Genomic DNA, 12,552 nt, shown 5'->3' with positions numbered 1-12,552 from the left:
GCAAGGAGTTGGGCTAAGAGACTTGCAAAGTCCTCTCACCCCAAACCCTTCTCAAGGATGTTCTCTGCCCTCTTTCTACTCTATTGCAAGATGCTGATTCCTTCTGCTTCACTCACAGAGTTCTGCCTTCAACCAGCTGTCAGCTAACCTGAAACACAACAGTCCTTGTTCCTCCCAGGGCAATCAACATATTAACAGGGGCCCAAAGTTGTATAGAGCAAGAGTCGGCAAACTGTCTGTAAAGGGCAAAGAGATATATGTCAAGCATTGTGGGCCATATGAGCCCTGTTGTAGCTATGTAACTCTCCTGTTGTATGTAGCATAAAGTAGCTGTAGACAATAATGTAAAGGTGTGAACATGGCTGTGTTCCAATAAAACTTTATTCACAAAAACAAAGCAAAGTGTCATAGTTTGCTGACCCCTGGGTTTTAGAGAATAACCCTCAAGGTGGTGGAAATTGAGATGGTGATAATAATTATAACAGAAGCAGTAGCAGCAACCAACATGTACATAGTACTTACTGTGGGCCAGGCAGTATTCCAAGTATCTAAGGGTAATTATCCATTCAATCCTCACAACAATCCTACGAAGAAGCAACTATTATTATCTCCATTTTATATATTAAGAAACTGAGATGAAGAAAAATTAAGGAACCTTCTCAAGGTCATGCAGATCCTGAACAATGCTCCTAAATTCCACCTGAGAGGCAGTTCTTTACACCTATGTCTGGACTTTGACAGCCCAGGAGTGAGGCCTCCACCATTATGCTGTAGCATGCAGACCCCTGGTTTCACAGGGTTCCATCTCTAACAGTTTACTAAGAAGAATTAACCCTGAGGGAAACAGTTCCCAAGCTATAGATTCCTTCAAAATCCTCTGGGTGGTTTGTTGAGGTACAAATTTCTTGGCTTGGAATTTGGAAATCCTGACTCACGTCAAATGGTGAGTTCCAGAGATCTGCATTTTTAATAAGCACCCTTGTGACTCTGATGCAGGTAGTCTGTGGAACACACTTTGATGAACAGGACACTGTGGAATTTGCAGCAGTCAGATGCTTCCACTCTCACTGTGGTTATTGAATAGCTTTCCTCTGATTCCCTTTGTATAAGAAAATCAAAAGATCATAGAACCTTCAGTTTCCTAATAGGGAATACATCAGATGTTAAGAATTCGAGAGATCATCAACACAGAAGTCCATTTCAGAATGCCTCCAGGAAACAGCCCCTCTGCAGTGTGGTTTGAGGATCTGCATTTTTAACAAGCTTGGGGGTTATTTCTATATGGAAAATGTGAGACCTGCTGACCTGGGCAGGCAACTGTGTTTTGGAGTGTGTACAGACACCAATCCCAATGGTTGGAGAGGCAAGGGGTACTTCTTACTCAGCTGGGCACTGAGGACCCTAATAAGCCACTCTTTAGGGCCAGGTGGGCATTCAATGGATTTGGTTCCAGCCTTTTCTCTTTTATAGAACCCAAAGAACACATTGTTATCTTTCTCTTATGACACAAGGAAGAATCAGACAAGCAGCTTACTTTATGTTTTCCCAATTCTCTTTCTACTTATCGAACCCTCATAAAGTATTTAAACTGAAGCCAACTCAGCTATGAGCTACAAGGTTGTCCCCTGATTTCAGGAAAAGTCTCCAACCTCTGCTAATTAGAGGGATTATCACTGCTCACGCGGCCTAGTTGGACTGTGACATCTCGGAGAGAATACTTAACACATGGAAATTGTTGAGTGAAGGGAAGACACAATTGAGCTGGACTTTTCTCTGAAAGGAAACGTGATTCCTATGAAGAAGTTTTTCTACTGCTTCTGAAATAAGGGTACAAGGAAACAGGCTTAAATTGCAAAAGGGACACTTGATCGTTAGCTGTGAAGACCTTCCAGGGCATCTGAGGATTCTTGGATCCTAAAGTATTTTAAGAAGGGAGACAATGTTAGTCATAGAAAATAGTGCCATGGCTGCAGGCTGGGTGTGAGGCAGCCACAGACAGATACAATTCTTCAGATAGGGGTGGTATTGGAGAAAGAATGGGTAGGGCTTGGTTTGGGGATTTTTTGTTTGTCCTAGAAAAGTCGTTCAGTTCTGAGGTCTTTTAATGGAAGCAAGATGATAGTAAGTTACACATGGAGCTTGATCCAGACAACAGGAGGTTTAGCCATTTAAGAAAATAAATAGTATCTGTAATCCCATTTCCCTTTGAAAATGGCAAAATTGTTTTTGGTACAGCTGATACTTTTATGCAAGTGGACAACAGCTCTGTTTAGGGCCAATTGCATTATCTGCCACTTTAACAGGAATGTCAGTTGAAGTAACAAGGGGAAGGTGATAGGAGGCCTGTTGTGGGTATTTTTGGAAATTCTCAGAATAATCGATCAAAGTTGATAGACTGGCAAAGGAGACTTCCTGAATTGGTAGCAGGTGAGATTATACTCACATTCTGAATCAAATTTTAAAATATAAGTTTACCTTCTAATTGCCAATGATGGGAGTGGGAAGACTGCAATGGCAGCCACTTTCTAAAACAATGTCACATATTACACTAATAAGGACAGCTTTGCACAAACATGCAAGCAAGAGTGTCAGTCACCGAGGACCTGTGAGTAGAAGTGTTACATTTCTTTACATACCAGGAAAGGAAGAAAGCTATTAATAGCTACACCTTGGTTTTTCAGTTGAATTTGTTTGCCAACCCCCATCGAAGTTCCATAGCTTGAATGGCATTTCTTCTTATTAAAATAATAGCAATTATTATAATACCCAGAGGAGTTATTAGGTGCTTATTACATGGTAGGCACTGTGTAAAGTGTCTTACATAGGTTATCTCATTTAATTCTCACAACAATCACATAAGATAAGAATTGTTTCTCTCAATTTATGAAAGACTGAGCTTAGTCTAAGTGCTCAGAACCTGAAAAAGGTCAAAATAGAGAAATTAGCTAATAATGTGTTCTTTTCATAGGTCAGTCTCCATTCTCAGTTTATTAGCTAAACCAATATATTGATGCATGTGTTCATTCATTCATGCATTCATTCATAAAATCTTTACTGAGTGCCTCGCCTGTGCTGAACATTGTATTAGGCACTGGGGAAACAGTCGTGGCCCAGACAGACACTGTCACTGCCCTTATAGAGATTACATAAAGATGGGGGAGGCAAGTACCCACCAGCATTTTAGTAGATCCCAAAGTAAAGGTGGGTCAACAGGTAAACAGATGAACAAGCTGTGATATATTCCCATAAAATTCTACTAGAATAAAATACACAACAGAATACTGTCACCATGGACTACTACTCAGCAATAAAAATAATTGAGCTACAAATACAGCTAACAGCATGGATACATCTCAGAAAGTGTTATACTAAGAGGCCAGACACAAGACCATATGGTGTGTGATTTCACTAACATAAAATACAAGAAAAGGTGAAGCTATAATAATAGAATCCAGATCAGTGGTTGCCAGTGGCCAAAGGTTGGGAGTGGAAGGAGATTTGACTACAAAGACAAGAGGAAACTTTGGGGGTGATGGAAATGTTGTATATCTCGATTGTGTTGGTGGTTACACATCGTAAAAGTTTGTCATAACTCATGGAATTGTACATTTAAAATTGACAAGTTTTCTTGTATGTAAGTTACACCTTAATAAAGTTGACTTTACAAAAAATTAGGGACCCTGGGAGCCATATCCCACCTCTTCCACTGACACACCAGGTGACATTGGGTGAAACACTGAATCTGTGTTTTTGTTTCTTCTTTTCTTGACATGGGCTAATGAGACCTTGTCTGCCTCTCTTATTACTAGGTCAAGAGAATTTCAAATGTGCAAGTAAAAGGCTTTGCAATGTATTAGATGCTATGTAAATATTTAACTTCATCGTTATTGTTCCCTCACTGAGGACTATGCTTTCATGATTCTCAGAGGTCGAGTCGATTTATTTTGATGGATTTCGTAACAGTTTGGTTTTGATCTCCTTGTAAGAAGGGCAGCTTTGGAGGCTGAGCCCGGGCTTTGTGGTTCCGGGTCAGCACGTTTTAGGGAAGACCCAACCCTTGGCTCTGGATTTAGCCCATCAAGTGGCTGAGCAGATGGGAACAAGATCTTTGGAAGCTTTTTACCAATAACCACACATCCCTAAATAATCAACAAGTCCATGTCCCCTGTGTGACTGGACGAGAAACCAATGCTGAGGGTGATCCGTGCAGAATCTGCTCATGGAACAACATGAGCAACTGATGGTTAGCTTTGTGGTTAGAAACTTCCTTGATTCTCATCCAAGGATTTATCTCCTTACTGCTGGCTGTTTTCCTGAAGAAGCAAAAATGTGTTCTCCATTCTGAAAGCAATTCTTCTCCCACCAATTTTTATTTTATTTTTTTTGTTTTAGAGCTCAATATGCCACTGATTTCAAAACTGTTCACACTGTAAAGAAACATGAGTAGCACAGATAAATCCATCTTGACATATCCAGTCAGTATTTGATCAGGTCACCAACATGCACTTGGGCCCATATTGGATGCTAAGAGGGAAACTAAGAAGAATATTGCACTTTCCTTGTTCTCAAGGCCTTTAAATTTAATTTTTCCTGAAAGTGCAGTCCCTTCATTTACTGAGTCAGTGGCAAAAAAAATGTTATGACATTAAAACATGTCCATTATGAAATAAAAGCTTTCTTTAAAAATATAAAAAGAAGAAAAGAAAAATCACTATAAGTGCCACTGTTGACTTATGCTCTGATTCCTTCCAGTTTTTTATTATTTATATAGACATATTTTATAATAATATAAAATTTATCCACTTACATTTTGACCATTAGGGCTTTCAAAGAGTCACTGAGTTGGAGTGTCACCCATTTTTCCTAAATTACCCTCCTCAGGAGCATTCATCAGTGCTCAATTCTTCCCCAACAGATGTTGACCAAGGCAGAACCCCACTGAAAATACTGTGGGTCTCCAGATGTCTCAGCTTTTTAAAAAGTAATGCTTATTAAGTTAGTTTATATTTACAATTAATAGTTAATACAAGAAAATTGGAAGAAAAAAACACTAGGAAAATGCTAACTTTAATCTCAAAGTAACCACTGTCAGCATCTCAGGGTGTGTCCTAGATTATTCCTCCGTGCCTATTTTTCTTTGTAAAAATATTGGTGACATTGGACTTACAGCCTGGCTTCTAAATATTTCTGCATGTCGACAGATATTCTTTAACAGCATGCTTTTCAGTAGTGACCTATAATTTCATTAAATGGATATGCTGACTAAGCAAGCCTGTGCTATGAAATGTAGAGGTTACTTCCAGTTGATTTTGCTTGTCACAGGCAATGCTACAGGGAATATCCTTGCATTTGCAATCTTAAGTTATTGCCTTAGAACAAATTCCAAGAAGGGGAATTGCTGAGTCAAATATATTTAGTTGTTTTTTTTAAAAAAAATAAAGGAAGAAAATATAATTACATAACATCCCCAATTTCCCCACTCTCTGAAAGCACCTTAAAGAAAGGTGAAGGCAATTTGAGCTCCTTCAGCCAAAGATCCTAAGAATTCAGGAATTAACTCCTCAAGAGGGAAACAAAGTAATCATACTATGATTTGGTGGCTTACAAAAGGCAACACAAAAATGAGGAATATTAGGACCAATAAAGTGGAGAAAGCAATTTCCACTCTTCCATTCTTTGATAGATGCTGTGTTACATGTAATAACACGTTTAGCAAGAATGGCAAAATATGTTTCCTCTAGTAGACCCTTCAAATGGAATGATAGTTATAAATACAATAGACATGACATGTCTCTTAAGGGGCAAAGGAAGTCAACTTCTGTTATCTGTATTCTACAACCAGAAAAGAGTCAGGTATTTAACACCATTATATTACTTAATCTTCACTGAGGCTCTTTGACATTTGTTAGGGACTGAATGTTTATGTCCACCCATCCTCCCAAAATTCATATGTTGGAGTCCTAACCCTAGTGTGGCTATATTTGGAGATGGAGCCTCTAAGGAAGTAATCAAAGTTAAGTAAGGTCAAAAAGGTGGGTCCATGATCAGGCAGAATATGTCCTTAAAAGAAGAGATAACAGGCCAGGTATGGTGGCTCACGCCTGTAATCCCAGCACTTTGGGAGGCCAAGGCAGGTGGATCATGAGGTCAGGAGATCGAGACCATCCTGGCCAACATGGTGAAACCTGGTTTCTTCTAAAAATACAAAAATTAGCTAGGTGTGGTGGTGCATGACTGTAGTCCCAGCTACTAGGGAGACTGAGGCAGGAGAATGGCTTGAACCCAGGAGGGTGAGGTTGCAATGAGCTGAGATCCAGCCTGGGCAACAGAGCAAGACTTTGTCTTAAAAAAAAAAAAAAAGCCCCCACTAAAAACCAAATTTGCCAACACCCTGATCTTGGATGTCTTGGCCTCTAAACCTGTAAGAAAATACAATTTCTGATGTTTCAGCCACTCAGCCTGTCATATGTTGTTATGGCAGTCTGAGAAGTTTAATACAACATGGATATTATCATCATCTACATTATAGATGAGAAAACTTCAGGTGAGGAAGGCTAACAATATACAGCAGGTCACACAGTAAGGATCTGACAGTTTTTGAACTCACCTCTGTCTGAGGCCACAGCCCGTGGTCCATCTGCTTTATCTTCTTGACTCTACAAGAAGGAAAAAAGTTGGTGACTGACTACCTTTCAGGTGTGATTTGAGACACTCTAGTCAACTGTTCTAGGTCCTAAGACATGTTCATTATTATCTGCCTCCATTCCTGAAATTCCACCATTAAAGAATCTGTGCCCAATGTTCCAAGGTTTACTCTCTTTCTGGAACTTTTCTCTGAAATTCTGAAACCTCCCAAAAAGAATAATATTTTAAACCAAGGAATCTGACATATAGTCCCCTCCCCAAATGTACAACTCGCCTGTACATTACAAAGGTAATATTTTCAGAATATTACCTTTGTCTAATAATCTAGACAGTAAATAAGGAGAACAACCAGGCCTACCCAGTTGCCCATCATTGCAATTATGTTGCAAAACAAATGTCAAGCAAGAAGGCTAAAATAAAAAAGTAATCATAATTAAAACTAAATGCAATTATTATATAATTTAGAGCTACTTAATTCTATTATAATTATATCTTAAAATTGGGGTATTTTGAAGGTTTACTGACAAAAAAAATGACAGAGAAGAATAAAGCCTCCATTATACCCTTGATTTTTTTTTGTTTCTGTTTTTGTTTTTTCGAGTCTTATCAACACGTGCAAGCCAACCAGGCAAGAACTTTCTCTAATTCCTTTGCTGTCAGTTAAATATTCTTGCAGATACACTCTCACATATCCTCCACTTCCAATACATGCAAGGTTTCAGATTATGTGGCCCAATCCTCCTAAAGAAAATGTAGACAACAAGCTAATAACTTTTTTGGCTCATTCAAGCCTGTTCTTGCTCTCATATTTCCTACGTCAATTGCCATCCACTTAGTTGCTCCAAATCAGAAATTTTGGAGCCATTCTTGCCTCTTCCTTTCACAGCAACCAGTTTCAGCAGATTCTGTGGATTCACCCTCATCAAAACTCTCTAAACCATCTGTTTACGGTCTTCCTGATACCCCCACCTCATTGTAGGTCAAGGTCAGCATCATCACCCCCTTCCATCAGGGCATCAGCCTTATCATTAGCCTCCTCCACCAATCACTCTTATTCAAGAATGTCTAAGGGATGAAGAACCATAAGGTATTATTAAAAGTATTAATTTTTAAAATTAATTAAATTTATTAAATTAAAATTTATTACATTAATTTTAACAAAAATAAATTAAAATTTATTACATTAATTTTAATAAAAATAAATTAAAATTTATTACATTAATTTTAATAAAAATAAATTAAAATTTATTACATTAATTTTAATAAAAATAAATTAAAATTTATTACATTAATTTTAATAAAAATAAATTAAAATTTATTACATTAATTTTAACAAAAATAAATTAAAATTTATTACATTAATTTTAACAAAAATAAATTAAAATTTATTACATTAATTTTAATAAAAATAAATTAAAATTTATTACATTAATTTTAATAAAAATAAATTAAAATTTATTTAATTAATGTTTAATTAAATTTATTAAATTAAAGTTAAAAATTAATTTTAAAAGTATTTTAAAAGGTATTATTGAAATATTTGCCATGCTATATATTTATCTTGAGGCATATCTCTTCAGGATCTTTTATGCACACTCACCGTGTTAATGCTATTCTCATGAAAGATCTTACATTCTTAGCAGGATCTCAGATTGTTGATGTTTTATAATTTGAGGATAAGTCACTTAATTTCTTTGAAATGTGTTTGCTTTATCCGTCAAATGATGTTACACCTTGGTGATGTAGTTCTCAAATTCTAAGGCTCTCGGTTGTCTTGAGTAAACTTATCTACTAAGATATTATTTGCTTTTCTAATTTATTTCTAAGGGTTCAGTTCATACATTGGTGAATGAATGCTGCTGTGCTTAGACTGTTTAATCCTTTTTGATGCAAGTCTGCTTCTCTTTGGTATTAAGTGTTCCACAAGAGGGAGCCCACTTTCTGGCAAATTGGATATTATATCCATAGGCCTCAAATTTTAGGGAAATCCCCGAGGGCAATTTAAACAGCAGTTTAAACTTGTAACCTATTTAAATAGTAAATATAACTTGCTTAAATGTTTCAAAAGATAATTGTTAGTTAAATTTATTTAAGTTTTTAAAGAGTATCTCTACAAATGGGGTGAACTGGTGATTTTTCAATGATATTGAAATGATGAAAGACATCAAATTTATATGAAGACATACTTGGGGTTCTATTAGACTTTCTAGAGAACCTTCATTTTCTTAACTTCCTACTTAATAGGCATGCTTCCTAATTGCATCTGAATGGTCTACCTCAGAGGGTTTTATGGAGGTTGATTTAAAGTACATGAAAATGATTTGAAACATTATCTAAATATAGGCTATTGTTTTTAGGCAAGAGTTTATTGCTAAAAATCAAGACTCAGGTTTTGTCTTAATTATCTTAATCATCATTACATATTTATAGCGGGAAAAGTTAAAACAAAATTATAAAAGTTTCAGTTTTTCACCTTGAAATGTCTCTACTTGAAATTCCTATCAAATAGATGAAAGGTAACCACGTAAATAGCATGTCTGCACTCAACAGCAACAAACTTTTTATGCTACATGGTGGCTTTATCAAAATAAAGCCACTGAGTCAGACATTTTCAATAAAAAATAATTTGGGGTAGAATTCTTCACAAAAACAATAAAGCACTCTGGAGAGCAAATAAGCAGTTTCGAGGAAAGATTCTGCTACCCATTGAGAAAATTTGATTCAAGGGTCCACATTTATAAACTTTAGGCAAATTATAATGGAGTCTGATGGTGGAGATGATGGTGATGGTGAAGGGAGTGGGGCAAAGTTGATGGGAATAAAGGAAGAGAAATGAATGAAGTTGGGAGATTGGTAGGGGATGGGGAAGGAGGAACAAACTGATAGTCAAAGGGACCCTGCAGGCAGGAAGACACTAGGTCAGGACAACAAAAACAAGACAGCAGCTTCTAGCCTCACTGGAAACTCAAACTTGCATTTGAGTCCTTTGAGAAGGACTCAAAACATCACATAAAAGGCAAAGCAGCCACCCAGGAGGCTAGCCAGGGCATCAAAAGATGCGAGAGATGACATCTATATATGAGGTTATAAAGTTAGTAGGAAGAGTATACGTTTCTCTTTCAGTATGGGTTTGAGTGACTTTGAGAAAGTTAATGTTTCTGAGCTTCCATCTCTTCAACTTGTTTTTTTCTATTTTATTTTCATTGACTATTATTATTTTTATTATTTCAATAGTTTTTGGAGAACAGTTGGTATTTTGTTATATGGATAAGTTCTCTAGCAGTGATTTCTGAGATTTCAGTGCACCCATCATGCAAGCAGTGTACACTGAACCCAACGTGTAGTGTTTTATCCCTCACCCCCTCCCATCCTTCCTCCTAGAGTCCATTATATCTTTTTTTTTTTTTTGGATGAAATCTCGCTCTGTCTCCAGGCTGGAGTGCAGTGGCGCCATCTCGGCTCACTGCAATCTCTGCCTCCGAGGTTCAAGCGATTCGCCTGCCTCAGCCTCCCGAGTAGCTGGGACTATAGGCACGCATCACTACGCCCAGCTAATTTTTGTATTTTTAGTAGAGACAGGGTTTCACCATGTTGGCCAGGATGGTCTTGATCTCCTGACCTCGTGATTCTCCCGCCTTGGCCTCCCAAAGTGCTGGGATTACACGCATGAGCCACCACGCCTGGCCCATTATGTCATTCTTATGCCTTTGTGTCCTCATAACTTAGCTCCCACTTATTACTGAGAACATTCGATGTTTGGTTTTCCATTCCTGAGTTATTACACTTAGAATAATGGTCTCCAATTCCATCCAAGTTGATGTGAGTGCCATTACTTTGTTCCTTTTTGTGACTGAGTAGTATTCCATGGGATATATACATATATACATGTATATACACATATATACACATATATGTACACATATATACACATATATGTACACATATATACATATATACATATATACACATATATACATATATACATATATACACACATATATACATATATACACACATATATACATATATACACATATATGCATATATACACATATATACATATATACACATATATACATATATACACATATATACATATATATACACACACTTGTTATATATACTTGTTCCATATTTTAGTAATTGTGAATTGTGCTGCTATAAACATGTGTGTGCAAGTGTCTTTTTCTTATAATGACTTTTCCTCTGGGTAGATACGCAGCAGTGTCAATGGTAGATCTACCTTTAGTTCTTTAAGGAATCTCCACACCGTTTTATGTAGTGGTTGTACTAGTTTACATTCCCACCAGTAGTGGAGAAGAGTTCCCTTTTCACCACATCCATGCCAACATCTATTATTTTTTTGATTTTTTAAGTATGGTCATACTTTCAGAAGTAAGGTGATATCACATTGTGGTTTTGATTTGCATTACCATGATAATTAGCGTGTTGAGCATTTTTTCAAGTCTGTTGGCCATTTGTATATCTTCTTTTGAGAATTGTCTATTCATGTCCTTAGCCCACTTTTTAATGGGATTATTTGCTTTTTTCTTGCTGATTTATTTGAGCAGCTCTTCAGCTTTAGAATGAGGACAATAATACTCACCTCTCAGTGTTACAATGATTTAATAAAATGAAACACAAAGCTGTACATGGTAAATACTATTACACAAAAACAGTACCTCTACCATCACCATCATCATTATCCTCCTCTCCTCCTCATCATCATTATTTTTATCTGTGTTGTCACACATTATTTCTGTTTAAGACTTGATGATGTGGTAAGTCCTTCAGTGAATGTACCTGGCTAAAATGCTTCTGTGGCTTTCCATACATGGCAATTAAATAAAAAAAAATCTTACAAAGTTTAACATATGTCTACCTGACAACCAAGCAATTCCATTCCTAGGCGTTACCAGAGATAAATGAAAGTATTTGTAAATAAAGACACACTGAAAGTTCATTGTAGTTTTAATTGTAACTACCTCAAACTGGAAGCAACCCAAATGTCCATCAAGTGGTGAATTAATAAACAAATTATGGTATATTCATCCAGAGGATAAGCTATTGACACAATCAATAACACACAAATCTCAAAAACATTATGTTGAGTGAAAGAAGCAAGACACAGGTAATGCATACTGATGATTTCTTTATACAAAATTGAAGAATACACTAAACTAATCATGTTGACAGAAATCAGAACAGAAGTTCCGGCCAGAGGAAGAAGGAGCAGAGGAGGGAGCGGGATAGGACTGGTAAGGATTGACTAGACAGGGGTATTGTGGAATGTAGAATTTTCTCATCCTGCGTAGGGTGTGGATTTTATGAGTGTACACGTTAAACAGTTCACTTATGCTCTGTGCATTTGACATATGCCAGTCATATCCCGATAATATGTCAGTTCCTTGGAAATGTAAGAGAAAATAAACAAGTCTGTGAGATTTAAGTAGTCAAAAAGAGCTCACAAAGTGAAACTGATCTACCAAGATACAGTGAAAGGCAACACCTACAGAGATAGCTTCCGTGGCAAAAAGACAGAAACCTACAGTGATGAATAAAGTAAGAGCAGATTTCCAGAAGTTGCTGAATCCATAGCTCATGAGAAAAGTAGTCAGTTGTCAGGGGCCGCCCCCAGCAAATTTTCCCTGTGCGGATGTTGAATTGTCATCAAGCATGATCAGCATCTGTGAAACGGGTTGATGGGGGCACATTCTGCACATTTACTGCATATGCTACTCACCCCATAATTGAGTCATCTACCAGGCCTTCACAGTATGTTCATAATCTGGGCACTTCTCACCACCTTCGTTGCAGCTCAAGTCACCATCCCCTCTAGCCTGATAATGGCAATAGCTTCGGTTTTCGGTCTCCCTGCTTCCACCCTGGCCTATTTTCAGCATAGCC

At 37.1% G+C, this 12,552-nt stretch overlaps 1 protein-coding gene across 2 annotated transcripts in view; it reads right to left on the bottom strand.

The window, feature by feature from the left end:
• The window catches only part of MEP1A (meprin A subunit alpha), a 56,780-nt gene extending 46,440 nt beyond the window's left edge, over positions 1 to 10,340 (bottom strand). The window contains exons 1-3 of one of the 2 annotated variants that reach the window (XM_063813095.1): positions 10,233 to 10,340; positions 6,608 to 6,656; positions 523 to 584 (exon numbers count right to left, since the gene is read on the bottom strand). Coding sequence is in view for 1 of the 2 variants with exons in the window: in XM_063813094.1 (XP_063669164.1) it covers positions 6,608 to 6,637 (30 nt within the window). In the remaining variant the exon portion in view is untranslated. The remainder of the gene's footprint in view (positions 1 to 522; positions 585 to 6,607; positions 6,657 to 10,232) is intronic. The other variant, XM_063813094.1, reaches the window with a different exon arrangement.
• Positions 10,341 to 12,552: the final 2,212 nt, after the last annotated feature.

Source organism: Pan troglodytes, chromosome 5, assembly GCF_028858775.2.
Source record: "Pan troglodytes isolate AG18354 chromosome 5, NHGRI_mPanTro3-v2.0_pri, whole genome shotgun sequence".
NCBI lineage: Eukaryota > Metazoa > Chordata > Mammalia > Primates > Hominidae > Pan > Pan troglodytes.
The sequence above is the reverse complement of the archived record's forward strand: the minus strand, read 5'-3'. Positions and strand labels throughout refer to the sequence as shown.